Source organism: Motacilla alba, chromosome 2, assembly GCF_015832195.1.
Source record: "Motacilla alba alba isolate MOTALB_02 chromosome 2, Motacilla_alba_V1.0_pri, whole genome shotgun sequence".
Taxonomy (NCBI): Eukaryota; Metazoa; Chordata; class Aves; order Passeriformes; family Motacillidae; genus Motacilla; species Motacilla alba.
The window spans coordinates 78,211,961-78,228,521 of record NC_052017.1 but is presented as its reverse complement, the minus strand read 5'-3'; the positions used below and the strand labels follow the sequence as shown (position 1 = coordinate 78,228,521).

At 40.1% G+C, this 16,561-nt stretch overlaps 1 protein-coding gene across 4 annotated transcripts in view; it reads left to right on the top strand.

The window, feature by feature from the left end:
* TRIO (trio Rho guanine nucleotide exchange factor) overlaps positions 1–16,001 on the top strand; it is a 242,903-nt gene extending 226,902 nt beyond the window's left edge. For 3 of the 4 annotated variants that reach the window (XM_038125615.1, XM_038125626.1, XM_038125634.1), the window contains exons 48-57: positions 692–1,461; positions 5,627–5,874; positions 6,676–6,814; positions 7,191–7,218; positions 8,045–8,207; positions 9,746–9,867; positions 11,440–11,518; positions 12,141–12,341; positions 12,781–12,919; positions 14,451–16,001. In XM_038125615.1, coding sequence (XP_037981543.1) covers positions 692–1,461; positions 5,627–5,874; positions 6,676–6,814; positions 7,191–7,218; positions 8,045–8,207; positions 9,746–9,867; positions 11,440–11,518; positions 12,141–12,341; positions 12,781–12,919; positions 14,451–14,993 — 2,432 coding nt within the window. In that variant the 3' untranslated portion in view covers positions 14,994–16,001. Of the gene's footprint in view, positions 1–691; positions 1,462–5,626; positions 5,875–6,675; positions 6,815–7,190; positions 7,219–8,044; positions 8,208–9,745; positions 9,868–11,439; positions 11,519–12,140; positions 12,342–12,780; positions 12,920–14,450 lie in introns of those variants that run through there. The other variant, XM_038125641.1, reaches the window with a different exon arrangement.
* The last annotated feature ends 560 nt before the right edge of the window (positions 16,002–16,561 follow it).

Here is a 16,561-nt window from a genome sequence, read left to right as displayed (position 1 = left end):
TTCAGAACAGATGCTTGCATTTATTATAAGAGTGGTAGTCTGAATTTACATGGTGTTCTCTTGGTGAAATTTTCCAAATGTTTTGTAGGAGTGAATCAAGATAGGTGCCATCCGTTGAGAGCTTGTGTACCCCTTTTAAGCAACTGCAAGCCTTTAAAGGCTAAACCCAAGTGGAATTTTAAGTATCTATTCAGAATATGTTTTGCTTGTATTATTTTGGTGGCCATTGTTGTCGCATCGTACTGTGGCAGCAACATTCATATTCTGCAGGAGAAAAGTAGAAGGTGGTATTGTCTGCTGTGACGCTAAAAGGTTCTTGCTCTATTTTTATATCTAACGGTTGTTGTCCCAACCTAGATTTTTTTTTTAAACAGTTGTAATGAGTAACAACAATAGTGAATGTGGAGTGGCACCTGTTTTTTCCCAACTTGGCTGCTGGCTGACAGTGTGATCCTAGAGGAAAACATCTTCTTAGTTTCAGATTTTTAATCTTTAATATAGGTAGATGCAGCAGGTCATTAATGTTAGATACAGAAAAGTGACTTGAAGTCTGTGGCAACTTTCCACTGCTAAGGAAATTTATTTGAACAGCGCTCCCCTTTCTGCCAGTAGACATGTCTCTTTTAAACTGTTCCTGTTCCCTCTCCTGCCCTCTTTCCCCTGACCGCCTCCCCCCTCACCCCCACTGCAGCCTTGACGTCCCCGATCGAGTACCAGAGGAACCACAGCAGTGGTGGAGGCGGCGGCGGGAGCAGCAGCGGTAACAGCGGCGGCCCCAGCAGCTGTAGTGGCATCCCCAGCTCCAGCCGTAGCCGGCCTTCCCGGATCCCCCAGCCTGTCAGACACCATTCCCCAGTCCTGGTCTCCTCTGCAGCCTCGGCCCAAGCAGAGGCAGACAAGATGTCAGGTATGTCCATTCACAATCACTCCCTGCCACACTACAACACCTCTTTAGAAACTGGCCTGAGCCAGCCAGACAGGCACCCTTCCAGTGCAGAGCCGGATGGTCCTCAGAGAGAAGCTGAACAGATTCCCAAGATGAAAGTTATTGAAAGTCCCAGGAAGACAGCAGGAAACATTTCTGGCTCAGCTGATGGAGCCCAGAAAGACTCACGTGGAATCTCAGAGGACAGTCGAACAAGAAACAGCATAGGATCACTGACGCTTGGGAAGCCAAGGCCAGGAGCCATCTCTCCAATGAACTCTCCTCTGTCCACGACTTTCCCTTCTCCTTTTGGCAAGGAAACCTTTCCACCCAGCAGCCCCCTGCAGAAGGGCTCCTTTTGGAGCTCCATCCCAGCATCCCCTGCCAGCCGCCCTGGCTCCTTCACTTTCCCTGGGGACAATGACTCCCTCCAGCGGCAGGTCCACCGCCACTCTTCACACAGCAAGGACACAGACCGCATGAGCACATGCTCCTCGACCAGCGAGCAGTCAGTTCACTCCACCCAGAGTAATGGGGTAAGAGCGGAGCACCTCTGTCCTGCGAGCTCTTCTAAAACCTTCCATGCTCCCTTTCTATGCGTTGCCATCATTCTCCGTACTAACTTCTGGCTCTCCGGTGCTGTACTGCTCTGAAATAATCAACTGTTCCGGTATCTTCTGCGCATTAAAAAGCCAAGAGTGTCTACCTGTGTGTGTGTATACATGCGAACATGGCTATGTATACAGACACAAAAGCACCTGCTAACATTAGATGCAATTTCTGCCTCTGCTGAAAATATAGATCACTAGGCTGATACCTACTAACTTGCTGTCCTTGCTTTTTTCGTCTCTAATTTGAAGGCACATAATTAACATGCTGAAGCGTGGCAGCCAGAGCACCTTGGGGTATGCATTGTGCCAGCACTTAAAACTGACTTCAGGATTTTGGCAGATTGCCTTGGGGCTTTTTTCCCTTTCACGCACAAATTTGCCACCATTGTCCTGTTGAGTTTTAACTTCGTGGAGACATCTACGTTCCCTGGGCTGCTTGAGTTTTATTTTTTTTCTTAATTTATTTTTCCCCTTCTCCTTTCAGCCTTAGTTGTTATACATCAATCTCTTTTTAAATCCTGTGTTTGATCAAGGAAGCTTTCTGCAATCCACTCAAAATAGGCCAACAAAACCTAGCGACAATAATCCTACTTCTACTACAACCAAAACGATTACCCGCTCCACTTGTCTTTTCTCCTTTGTAAGAAGAACTGGTTTCGGTTTTCTGGAGATTCAGCCTCTTAGTGTGCACTTGGTGTGTTTGTGCAGAAATCCGGGCTGTCAACAGAATCTACGTTATCCCTAATAACATTCACCAGGAAAGCAACACAGCCAGCACAGGGGCATGTGCAAATATAAAGCAAAAATGTTGAGGCATTTGCCATGGAGGTGGTAGGCAGGTTATAGTGCCTTTCTTTTTAAACTCACATTTGATTTTTCTCTCACTAAGCGTTGTGTTCATGAATGTTTGTTTTTCTACTCTCTCACAAATGGTATGCAATACCAGTTTTGCAAATCACCTAACTTGCTGGACCTTTTTTAAATGCATGTGTTTCTTTATAGAACTGTTTAACATACAAAGCTTTCTTGACTTCTTAGTTCTTACACTTACTTTTATAATAGCTTCAGAAGAAAAAAAATTATGCTTTGCATGTTTTGTAATTTTATCCTGATCTTCCTTCAGCTTTTTATTTGGTTTAGCTCTGTCTTGTGTTTATCTTCAGTCTAGCAAAATGTGAAGCAATGTAATGTAATGCAAAATCTGGGGTAATTTGAGTATTTTGCATTTACTGCATAGTATATGACTCAGGATGGTGGTACTTGCATAATACTAATTCAGGTTGCTGCATTAAAAAAAGAAAAGGAGAAAGATGGGATGGCACTTGAGTTTTCAAAACATTTGGATTTCGATACTATCTCAGCAAAGACACCATTGCTTGTTTTTATCTCACTGTAAAACGTAATGTTGGAATGCATGCGTTCTGCTTCACAGCTCTGTGTTTACAGCTATGTAACTTTTATTTAGTAATTGAGATGGGCCATAAATCCTCATTTATAACTTCATTTCTAGACCAATCATCAGGATTCTACACCACATTGAACAAATTGGAGAAAATGGGTTGTGATGGTTTATTTTAATTTAACTATTTTTGTATGTATATACCCATGCACATATGGCTATGGTTGATTTTTAAGGAAAATTTACTTCTAAGAAGAAAAAGGAGTAAGTTTTGCTAGTTGAGGAATATGGGAGGAACTTTTAATACTTTGTTTGTAGATCCTCCTCTAATCCCATAGTTGAGGTCAGTGATGACCAGAAGTACTTTCAGTAAGAAAACATTACTGTGCAAGAATAATTACTTCCTTGGAAGGCAAAAGGAAAGGCTTTCTCTCTGTGGTGAGAATGAATTCTGGTATAAACACATTCTCTAGAACATTTGTCACTTAGTAGTTACCAGACAGTTGTTTATTTAACAGATTTAACTGTCCCCATTGAACATAAGAAATATTCAGAGTTTATTATGATCCTACAAGACTTAAATGTCAGAAAGAAATGGTATGTTATGGAAAGGTCAGTCTTGTAGTTACACAAATTCTGCTGCATCCTAAGAAACAGTGTGTTCAGGAATAGTGCATGGGGCAAGGTTTGAGGCTTAGGTCGATATTGCAACTTTCCTTCATCTTTCCCTGTAAGTCTAACAGGAGGAGTCAACAAAAGCTGCTTTTTTGAATAGAGTTGTTTTTCATCTAGGCAAAAGAGTGTAGCAAGTTGTCATCCTGATTTAAATAATGACTGAAAATGAGACTGAATTTCTTTGGTTCAGCTGTTCTCAGTCCTGAATCATGGAAAGGACTTACTAATACAAAAGGCCATGCAGGCCATCCTCTAAATAGAGAAAAAAATTAGTTTTCCCACTGGAAGTACAGCATCTGAAATTAATGTAAATATCGTTTAGTAGAGTTAAAATCCCCAATGAGATCTCTGTCACTGAGGTAGCATATGCTTCATCATTCTAATATGGCAAACAAGAAGATTTGAGTCACTCATTTGAATAGAACAGTCCACCTAGAATAAAATGTACAGTCACTGGCACTCCAAGCATCAGGGTGTTAAGCATGCCATGAAATTAGTAATCTGAGACTGTTCCATTCCAAATGTCTTGGTTTCTCAGCCAGAGTCTTTAGGGAAGCACAGGCACAGAGGGATGGAGTGACTTGTTCAAGGCCTTTAGCAGATTGCCAGAGAACACAATGTTCAGGGCTCCCCGTGCACCAGGCTGTCAACTGAACCCCTCTGTACCTCCTCAATATTTGAGAAATATTTGACAGTTTTGAAGAAAAAAAAAAAAGATGCTGTTTTAATCCTGTGGGCCAAACTTTCCACTGGCTTACTAGCACATGAGTGGTACTAATGTGGTTCTGCTTATAAGCAATAGGGGTACCCAGGACATGAGTACTCATTTCCTTCTTCAGCTCAGCTTCTACTGAGCCATAGTGAGCCCTCGCTGGCACTCAGTGACCTGAAACAATTTGAAGTAAAAAGAGGGACAAAAGACACAGATACACTCTTCATGGCACATCATTAATAAGCCATTCACCTTGGTTTTGACTTGTTTCAAGAAAGAAATAATTACTGAGGGAGTAGGTTCTGTAATCTGATAATAGTTTTCACACTTCCATTTATTAAACCTCGTATAAGGAATAGATGCAAATGGACAAAGTAAGTCTTACTTTTAAAACATAATAATTTCCAGTAGGTTCGTTGTCAGAGGTAGGCTTTTTGTTCTGCAAGCAATAAGATTTTGAATGTACACCTTCTCAGCCATAATTAGCTTTCCACAAATGCTTGCTGGGGAAATGAACAAAATCATGAACAGTAGTTGAAAGTGTATGATAAACAGGTAACAACACTCAGCTATCTTAGTCACTAATCAATTAGAAGGGATTCTTACAGTTTAGTGGGTCTATTTTGACCATCAAAGTAATAATTTCTTATTTCAGTAATTTACTTCATCCTCTGCATTTAAAAGAATAAACCTGCTCATGCAAATGCAACCAGAAATAAGTTTTGTGGTTTTGAGAGATGCTGTCAAAACCTTGTTTTGTTCTTTTGTAGCTTGTCATGTTTTGTGTGCACAAGGGCGGTGTCTGAGATCTGACAGGTAGTGCAAGGAAAGACTACATGTATTTTTCATTGTTGGAGTTTCCAAGGATTATGAGCTAATGACTATGATTTGGAAACTGAACTTAGAAGAGCATGAAAAACTGCCTTACATGCTTGTGCTGTAGTTTTGATGCCTGATGAAGATGCAAGGTTCAGTGTCTGAGGACAGATGAAAGGAAGACAAGTTGAGATTTATGAATAAACTGACTTCTAGTTAATGGAAATTATATTGAGTAACTGTATTGGGAATAAATTTGTGCAGCAGCGCTACATAAAGATGTTAAAATATCAGACTTAATGTACAAGATAAACAGACACAGGCAGCTGTAAAAGAGAAAACATTGCTCTTTTCTTTGACTACAGTTCAAGCCAAGTGAATTAGGTAGGTAATGTAGCAGGCCAAGCACAGCCTGTCTTCTTCATGAGTTTTAAACTTGATTCTCCTTTTTTTTCCCCGCTCTCTCTGCTTCTGATTGACGCTTGCAGAGTGAAAGTAGCAGCAGTAGCAATATCTCCACCATGCTGGTGACACACGATTACACGGCAGTGAAGGAGGATGAGATAAATGTCTACCAAGGAGAGGTCGTGCAGATTCTAGCCAGCAACCAACAGAACATGTTTTTGGTGTTCAGAGCCGCCACCGATCAGTGCCCCGCAGCCGAGGGCTGGATTCCCGGCTATGTCTTGGGGCATACCAGTGCAATCATCATTGACAACCCTGATGGAACCATCAAGTGAGTGCCTGGGCGTGTGTAGAAGGGGAGGAAGGAAGAAAACTTCCAATTTAGAGAAGACTTTGAACCTTTAAGGCTAAAAGTTGATGTGATCATGGAGAAATAAACGAACAACAAGCAGAACAAGTACTGGAGAGGTCCCTTAGCAGCTGTCAAAATAAAGCTAGTGAAAAAGATCCCAGAAGCACATATTCTTTATTAAAGAGTTTCAATAGCCTAGTCTTCTGGGAAAAGAATGCCTTATCTAAGAGTGGAAATCATTTATTTTAACTTTTTTATTTAATAGAATGAGTTGCCAGTCTAGACACCTTTGTCTAGGAAAACAGGGAATGTTTATTCAAATAAAACAAGATTTCAGAGTTCCTAGATATCTGCTTTAAGCCTTAAACGTATTGGAAATTACTGTACGCTAGGAACAACTCTCCCATCTCTGCAATGGAAGAAATTGTATCAAAGTTCAGTTTGAATTTTGTGTAAAGCTTTTGTAAGGCTGCATTTGGTATGGGGCTTCATACTGTTTGTTGCTCACTTTGATTGACAGTTTGCATTTTCATATAGAAGTTTGCCATTTGAGCAATGATTTCAAGGAATACTGAACTTCAGACTACATTACTAGCTTGGTCACAGTTTTAGCCAAGGGTGGCACCCCTTATGGAATACTTAATGTATTTCATTTTACTATACTGTAATACATGGAAATAACATTTTGACATACTTTTCCAATGCCACATGAAACTAGATAGTATAGGACATAAGAGGGAGTTGAAAAGAATTGATCAGAGTTTCATGTTCTGTGTTCAGGAAGTCAACGTCTTGGCACACAGCACTCCGATTAAGGAAGAAATCTGAGAAAAAAGATAAAGACGGCAAAAGGGAAGGCAAGCTAGAAAATGGTTATCGCAAATCCCGAGAAGGACTTGCCAACAAGGTTTCTGTAAAAGTAAGTGTTCAAAGATGTCGTTTCCCAAAGAAGTTGGGTTGGGATTTCTTTAAAAGTAGCTTCTGTCAGAACTTCACAGGAAGGAATCAAAGGCAGCAGTGGCTTTAGTGGACAGTTTCTGCCTAGTCTGAAAACAGGAAGTTAAAACCCTCGAACTTGAAAGCATCATACAAAAAAAAAAAAAAAAAAAGAAAAAAAATATTAAAAAAGATACTGCAGAAAGAATAGAGTGGTATTCAGAAATTGTGGTATTCAGATGTTTCTTGGATTTTGTGGGTACAGCTAACTTTGATCCATCTCTGTGCTTGGTTTTCTACCATTCTTTAAGTTATTATAAGATTATCAGGACATTAATTCTTTAATTTCTCCTTTCCAGCTTCTCAACCCCAATTACATTTATGATGGTAAGTTACTTTAATTTTTAAAAGTTTCAGTGAATAAATTTAATTAAAACATTGCTTGCTTGATATGAATTATGTCAGGAACTGAGTGCTTTCTACAAAAATATTTATAAGCTCTTTTTAGATATTTCATTCTACCTTAAGTCATATTTCTTTTTTAAGATGCAAGAAACATTTCTTTGCTCACAAGTTCAAAACAACATAAAACACAAAGACCATATGATGTGTTCTGGATGGAAGTGGGATCTTGCAAAGTAACAAGACCAGGAGTTGGAGCTGCTTTATTTTCAATCTTGCACCCTAGGGAACATTCAGGACCTCTCCAGTGCAGAGGCAGATCAGGACAAAGATGGTGGCCCATTGGGGTCAGAGCCAAACTGGGGTTTTTTTAGTTTAATAGACAGAAACAGTTTTTGAGTTTCACCTGTGCAAAAGGGAAAGCATTATGGTGCTTCAGTGGATGAAGTGTTTTGTGTTCTCTTTTGCAAACTTGGCTGGATATAAAGATAGCCTAGCTGAGCACATTCTTAAATACTTTTCAGTGTAGACTTTCCTCACTTACCATAAACTGGGTGTTTGGCTCACCATGATAGGCTTCAGAGTTATCTATGGCATAGCAGTAGTGTTGTGTCCAAGTTCATGTAGAGAAAAATTAACTGGCTCTGTAGAGCCCCAGCAAGGGGCCTGACCATGGATGTGCTCCAAGGGCAGGGATATATACACCATGGGAATCTAAATTACTACTTTATCTAATAGAAAACACTGCAAGGAATAGAAATGAAATGTGTTTGCTTCAGTTTACCTAATGCCATTAATTATCTTTTTCCAGTTCCCCCAGAGTTTATAATTCCATTGAGTGAGGTAACATGTGAGACAGGAGAGACCATCGTGCTTAGGTGTAAAGTCTGTGGTCGCCCCAAGGCTTCAGTTACTTGGAAAGGTCCTGATCATAATACACTGAGCAATGACGGTCATCACAGCATTTCCTACAGGTAATTTGTGCCATGTTCAACAGCAACTGCTAAAACTGTGACATTTTTAATTTGCACCCCTGGTGCAGGACAGCGTTTGGCTTTGACGTATGAGGATAGGGTTGCTCTCAGACAGAGATATATCATCATTGAGATTCTCCAGAAATGTTGTGTAACTTCTGCATATGGCTAGAGTTTAAAAACAAAATGAAATTAATCTGCTCTTTCTCATTAGCTATTGCAGAAACCATTGTGGTCTGTCACACTGACCTGGTCATTGAAACAGACCAGTGTGTTGTGACATGCCAGTACTGTGACAGACCCTGCCAGCCCCTTATTTCCATTAGTCACTTTCAGATCACACTACAATGTTTTGCAAATAAGCCTCTGCTCCCTGTTGATGTGACAACATTTGCTAGGTTTAATTCACTGGTACTCATTACAGAATTATATCCAGTGAATAATCTTGGCTGTGGCTGACAGATTTTTAGAAATAATCCTGAAAAGTTCTTTGAGTTTGGGAAGGGTGTCATCTTCCTATGTTCCTAAAATTTACATTCTTTTTTTTCCCCTGAAATTGTGTGGTGAAGACCATTGCAAATAGGTTTTGGGTCAGTCAGTAAAATGACTTGTAGCAGCTGAGATGAATCCAAAGAGAAGTCTGATAAAAGATGTTGGAAATACGCATTATTGTGAAAAAACAACACAATATTAGGATTGGTTTGAGCCTAGGGGTTGAAGGCGTAGGGAGGACTTGCCAAGTATTCACATTTTTAGGAGACTTGCAAATTAAATTATCTATTGTTCATGTCCATGGCAGATAGTCAAAAGACTACTAGAAATTTATTGCACAGAGGAAAATTTAAGCAGACTTCCAAAGACAAAGCATCGAACAAAAAGGGTGGTTGAACAGTGAGAAAGATTAAGGAAGAGCCTGCAGAATCTTTCTGCTCAGGTATTACCTAGCTTAATGCTGTTGCTGCCCTGGAGCAGAGAGTAAACTTAAGTCATTTCTAGTTTCCTTCCATCCTCATTCTCCCAGATTCTGAGGTCTCCAGAATTGTGGTGAAGTGTGCCTTTTGTGTTGAAGGGCAAGCCCTCTCTTACAAGGGGTGAATGTTTTGAAAGTACAAATAACTGATCAGCTGACACCTCCTGAGAGTCACGGATGGAAACGAAGCTTTCAGAAAGAGCAAGGATGAATATTTGTCTCTATATGGCTTCTGAAAACTTGAAGTAGGCAAAGGAAGCAGGAAGAAACAGGGAAAGCACTTGATTTTTCCAACAGTAGAGCCTGAGACATTGTGTGACAGAGTGTCAGTCAGGATGTTTTTCTAGTGATCTGTAGGACTTTCCAAGATACTGGCTGAACACAAAATGCTCAGGTTCTGGTGGACACTTCTGATATGGCAGGGCAGGGTTTTACTATGTTCATCCAGAGAGAGATGAGAGCTGGAGAATAAGAAATATAAAGATTATCAACCTAAATTTGTCTGATTTTCACAGCTTAAGGTCTGTGAAGTTACTGTAGAGTTAACAGCTGCCGTTGTGTTTCGCAGTGACTTGGGAGAGGCGTCGCTGAAAATCGTTGGCGTCACTGCGGAAGACGATGGTATCTACACGTGCATAGCTGCAAACGACATGGGTTCGGTTTCATCCTCCGCCAGTCTACGAGTTTTAGGTAGGCCTGTCTCTGCCTTCTTCTAAAGCCTAGGTACAGTTGAAGTGCCTGGTACCCATAGAACAGTAAAAAGAAAAGCTCAGCTCCTGGGCACCCCTTTGTTAAAGGTGTATTGATAATGAACATTTTTACCTCTAATACAGTGCCTGTTTCAGCAGGAATAGATGCAGTTTTAGGATGTAACGGATTAGAGGCTCATGCACACATTCCACAGTGCTGTCAACATGCATTCACTTTGCCAGTTCTAGTTCAAACACTCTGATAAAATCATATTTTATCATCAGTATTCTTAGTTTAGTCTCAATAAATGCTATAATGCTAACATAATTTCTTAAGTGTAGAGATAAGGAAAGAGTAGCATTACTTTGTAATTTATTTTTCTCCTTTGCTTGAACTGAATTGTAAAGCCACAATTTTTAGGAGAACATACAACTGGTTCTTGTCTTTGCATCGTTGATCTACAGTTGGACTATTTCAGTACCTGAAGCAAGGTAACCCAAATGTTTGGGAGGAATGAAAAGGAAACATGCAAAGATAAAAATGCCTGTGGTTTTTTTTTTGGGCAGACAGCAAAGGGCAAAAAATATTTTTATTTGATGTGTTTGATGACATAGTGGTCAGTTTTGGGGTGTATTCATACACTCATTATTCTTGTCCTAAGTGTTCATAATTCTCCATTTTTAGAAACAGGGAAAATATAGACAGCAGGATCACAAACTTTCTTACAAGGCAGCTCATAACAATTGATGCCATCTGGGTCCTTTAGTCTATTGTGAGGCCCATATACTTTTCCACTGGTGAGAATTAATTAATAGATTTTAGCACAATGGTTCTGTCTCAGACTGACTCACATAAAAAAACCCCAAGACATGAAGTGTCTTAGCTTATATGGGGACTTGTCCCAGACCTCTTCAAAATATAGTCTTCCCTTTTTTTCCAAAGACCTTGGCTGCTTTCCTTGAATTTTAAACCCTTCCATATCTCATCTGAAATTTTTGAGTGTTTATAGTCAGTGGTGCTGCTTTGAGCTCTGCCTGTTGGTAGCCAAAGGTAGTAGGTTCTTTACTGACAATGTATTGAGGTGGTGATTATTTCAGGCACTTCTTGCCCACTGACCCAAGACAGACAGTAGCTAAGCCTTTGGATCAGTGTGTTGCAGTATATAAAAGGGGCTGAAAGGGTATTTTTGGTCTTTATACTAGTGTTTCCTGAAAAATAAGAGTTGCTCTTCAAGGTAGCTGCTACACTGCCTGGCCACTTCTTTTTCCAGTGGCAAGTGCATTATGGATTAAGAGGTATAATGTAGGATGTTTTTTTCTTTTACTGTTTCCCTCAGCTTGCTAAGGTTACTCATTCCTATACAGACAGTTCCCACTGTAACCTGAATTGTTTCCACTATAGAATTGGTTCTACTGCATTGGCTGGGCTGCCTTGGTGTATAATGCAGTTTGTCCTGCTGCCACCCTATGTGTCATACGGGGATTAATAAGATGGGATGATTCCCCTCATACCCAAAGGATCTGAGTGTATTAAATCTTGGACATACTGTCCTCCTCTTTTTTGTTTGTTTAGGTCCTGGAAGTGATGGGATCATGGTAATCTGGAAAGACAACTTTGATTCCCACTATAGTGAAGTGGCTGAGCTTGGCAGGTGCGTTTATCTCCAGAGCTGTCTGTGTCGAAATACTGACTTCTCTTTCAAAAATTAAATTGTCCTTGATAAATACTTAATGTATGAGTCTAGAAGGCCGGAATTTTGTTGGATTTAATAGAGGAAGCAAAACTTTTACCAGCACTAGATGGCACTGCAGAAACAGTATACAATTAGGCTGAAGTGGTATTGCAGATGAAGGATTTTTTTTAGGCATCCCTTACAGTTACTGACTGTAGTTACTGTTACAGTTACTGCTTCTGTAGTGAAGTTCTCCTCAACCTTCTTATTTAGGGAATGAAAACTACAGACAGAAGGAGTCTGAAAATGAGCAAAATAAGTCATGTAGAATATACAGTTTTCCAACTTTATAATGACCTTTGAAAGCTGGTTATTACTCTGACAGGTTGTCTGCAAGTGTGATATAACAGATCTCTGTCAAGTTTCTACAGTCGCAATTTGTATTAGATTCATTCAATGAAAATTCTCATGCCCAGAACCTCCTCTGTCAGGGTAGCTTATTAGAGATTAAAATTAGATCTCTTGGAGTATATCTTTCAAGTAAAAGTATGTCCTTATTGCATCTCTTGGTTAAATCTTTCCTTTCATTGTTGTGTTCCAGGGGCAGATTTTCTGTCGTTAAGAAGTGTGACCAGAAGGGAACCAAGCGAGCAGTAGCCACTAAATTTGTGAATAAGAAGTTGATGAAGCGAGACCAGGTTACCCATGAACTTGGAGTCATGCAGAATCTCCAGCATCCCCAGCTCATTGGCCTTCTCGATACCTTTGAGACCTCCACCAACTACATACTAGTGTTAGAAATGTGTGTGGACTCTAAATTATCTGTAAAATGCAATTTTACAGCTGACTTTCTGGGGCATTTATGGTGGTTAATGAGTAAGGAGCTCTAAAATTTCATAGCAGTTTGAAAGCACCTAAGTAAAATACTGCAGTTGTCTAATGCCATTACTAAAATGTTGAGTTTTATACTCAGAAGGGAGCAAATAGAGATATTAAATTTACATGCGCATGATTATCTTAGTCTGAAGGTTCAACAGTATTTTTGTATCAAATGGCCACAAAGGTGAATTAGGAATATTGTGATCGGGTGGATAGATACAGTATCTCATCTTCCTTCCCCAGTCCTCTGTGTTGTAAGCTCTGCAGGCTACAGTTACTGCTGTAGTCTGTAGACTCTTGAGGTTTTTTTTCAGTTCTGAAGCATGGACTAAACCAAAATGCAACCCTTGTAATTCTAACAGGGCTGACCAGGGTCGCCTTCTGGACTATGTCGTGCGATGGGGAAACCTCACAGAAGGGAAGATCAGACTCTACCTGGGAGAGATTCTGGAAGCTGTGCAGTATCTTCATAACTGCAGAATAGCACATTTGGACCTAAAGGTGAGGTGTCAGTGGGATTTTGGGCAGTGTGCATCATTCCAGGCATAAAAATCTCCCTCTCCTAGAAAACTTGCAGCTGAGAACTGAGAACTGTGAAATGCTTTGAGAGTCATAAAGGACTCCCCAGTGGCTTGGGGCTCCATTCCTAAAAGCTTTAGGTCACTCAGGCAGCAAAGCAGAAACTTTCAATTCCCTATGCTTTCTCCTTATAGCTCGCTTGCCCTTTGTGCTGGAAATAATTGCTGTCAGGAAGTTTTGCTTGATTATTTTATTTATTTAATTTCTGATAAACTTGCACCAGAAATCCATTTCTTTCTCAAGAAGCATAGAGTTTATTATGAAAGAGACTGCTTTTCCTCTTCTGCTGCAAAAATGTTTCTCATCTTTGCACTTTGAGGGCTGTAGTACCTAAATGAATGGTGCCTCTTTGGGCCTTTGTTCTTCCCTTTGTGTGTTACTTGAGCCACAAGGGTTTGATGCATTCCAGTTAAAAAAACTATGTGAGAAGGTCTCAATGTAAATATTAAGTAAAAACTTACTCCTTACACTTTTTTTTTCATCTGTATATGAATAATAATTTTAGCATTGACAAGTCATCTTTGTAGGCAGGGTCTCTTTAGCCAAATGGGATCATGGTGAGAAAAAGCAAAAAGCCTGAGTCTCTTCCATCTATGTACTTCTGTTTCCCAATCAGAACCAGTTTTGAGTCTTCATACCATTACATTTTTTTTGTAGTGTGCTATAGAGAGTTAGTTCAACAGTACTTTTTCTGGTCTCGCTTACAGATGAACTAAGTAAAAACTAGGTGTAGGTAGGTTGCTCTTACTTTGCAGAGATTACAGCTACAGCAGCAGTAGCTTTAGAAATAAAACTGTAGAAACAAATCCACTTTTAGCTCACCCATAATGGGGCAGTTCTCTCGAAGTCATATGCATCCAACAGGCTCTTCTGCTGCCATAGTTTCCTAACAGGGTTTGTCTTCCATCTGTATACTACATTACATGAAAGAGTTGCCAAACAAAGCTGGATTCTGTTGAAAGCATCATGCAAATATTTACAAAGTCTTCCAGTCTTTAAATGCAAGGGTTTTGTTGTCTCTGTTGTAAAACAAATGGAGCAGTTGCTTTATTCACTCTCTATTCATAATTGTTGTTCCTTAAGCTTAAGTTTTGAAACACAGTTCCTGTGAAGCTTTGTGAAGCGGCTGTCATGAACAACTGAAGTATTAACTGGCAGAGCTATATTTCCTGCAACAAATATACTGCAAGCAGCTACAACAGCTAAAGCACATTCATTGCATGTTACAACAGGCAAGAACCCACCTGCTGGTTGGTCTGGGGAAGTCTTGTTAGGAGTGCCTCAGAGCGTTGCAGAGCTGGCCTTCTGCAGTGATCTTTATAGAGTGCAGCTGTTTATGTTCTAGGGCTGACCACACTTGCTGGGAAGCAGTTAAGTTTGAGCATTAAATGTGTGTTAGACTGACTTGAAAAAAAAAAAAAACATTTTAACTTTTGCTTTTATTTTTTTCTAGCCTGAAAATATTTTGGTGGACCAGAGTTCCACTAAGCCAACAATAAAACTGGCTGACTTTGGAGATGCAGTCCAGCTCAATACCACGTATTATATCCACCAGTTACTTGGAAACCCAGAGTTTGCAGCTCCTGAAATTATTCTTGGAAATCCTGTTTCACTCACTTCAGATGTTTGGAGCATTGGAGTGCTCACTTATGTCCTTCTTAGTGGCGTCTCTCCTTTCCTGGATGAAAGTGTAGAGGAAACTTGCCTGAATATTTGCCGCTTAGACTTTAGTTTCCCAGATGACTACTTCAAAGGAGTTAGCCAGAAGGCCAAAGATTTTGTATGCTTCCTACTTCAGGATGACCCAGCTAAGCGTCCCTCGGCTGCACTGGCCCTCCAGGAGCAATGGCTGCAGCTGGGGAATAGCAAAAATGATGACAGCATTGATATATCCAGATTGACTTCGTTCATTGAGCGGCGAAAACACCAGAATGATGTTCGACCCATCCGTAGCATTAAAAACTTCTTACAGAGCAGGCTCTTGCCAAGAGTTTGACCTTGCTTGAAGTTCTCTCTCATTCTCTTTCACCTGCCAATCAATCAGACTGGAGATGGACTCCTCCTGCCAATCAATCAGACTGGAGATAGACTCCTCCTGCCAATCAGCTGTTGACTTGAATTTTGAGGAAAGCAAACCCCAAGCCAACCAGCTGCTAGTGAATGTTCGTGTGCAAATGCATTCCACAGGGACCCGCGCAGGGCGGCGCGGGGGACTGGAGATGCAGACTTCACGGGGGTGGAGGACAATAGCACTGTACTCTGCAAAAAGCAGTCACAAGCGATACAGCAACAGTATTTTATTCAGGTTTCTGCAAAAAAAAATAGTTTTTTTAATAAACAAGAGTTGAATTTTGCAAGTGAACTTAGGTACCGTTTTCAAGATTTATTCAAGGAAGAAATGCCTATGTTTAAAGCACTGGTGTTAAACAAAAATCAGATCATGCCTGGAGAAGACTCACCAAAATGGCTGCCCGTTGGTACAGCCTCCATTTATAACATCTGGTTTTCACTTGGTCCTAGAGCTTTCCAGTTGCCTCGCCTGTATGTATCTCACGTAGCAGTGCACTGAGATCAGACTCTGCTTTTAAGTGCATCCAACCTCAAAAGATTTTGCATACAAATAGAATGAATTGTTTTGCTCTGATAAAATGTAGGCCTTACTTGTATATAGACTGTTACCTGCCTTCAGTCTGTAATTTTTTTCCCTCTCCTCTCATCCTTTTTTCCCCCCCTCCTTCCTAAATGGTGGTATACCACTGTGCGGGTCTTCAGTTTGGGTCAGTAGTCACTGTCCCCCTAGAAAAGAACTTTGGGTTGGTGCCCAGCTTGCTGACCCAATTGTCAAGCAGTATACAGCAGGATGAAATACTGTAAATGCACTCATTTGGGATTTTGTTTTCTTTCATATCATGTGCAATGTTGTGGCTTTAACATTTTATGCAACTATTTATGAGGACCTCTGTTGTAACTGTAATAAATATATAGAAAAAGCACATACTTAGTACGGCGAGCTTTATGGTTTTGTTTGTGTGATTGGGGGTTCTGGGTGGGCATGGGCGGGTGTGTTGTACCACACTGTCATTATTAGTTTAAGATGAGGATTAGCATGGAATTTAGTCAAGACTAGTCAGTTTTAAGGATTGTTAAAAAGAAAAAAATGAAGAGAGACAGAAAGATTAGTATCCCAAATGTCAAACTAGTTAAGAAGTAGAGTGACACTTTTTAAAATTATTATTATATTTAAAATGCCAAAGTCTGACTTTCCCCAAATCAGTCTCAACACTTAACTACTTTTTAGAATTTTCAAATCTGTTTTTTTACTTCTTTCTGTGAAATGAACAAATTAATCTTGTGGTCTTTGGTGAAGAATACATTCGGCAAGTAGCAGTCAGATGAGGAGAATTGGACATGTAATGTAATTGTCTTAGTAACTGTTTTTAAGGTTGAAGTAATATTAGCGTGAGATATTTAAAAAGACAGAGATGGTTTTCTGTGCTTCACTGAGTTCCTGTGGGTGTGTTGTCATCTATGTTTGTGTGAAATGCCATGTTTAAGGAAACCAAG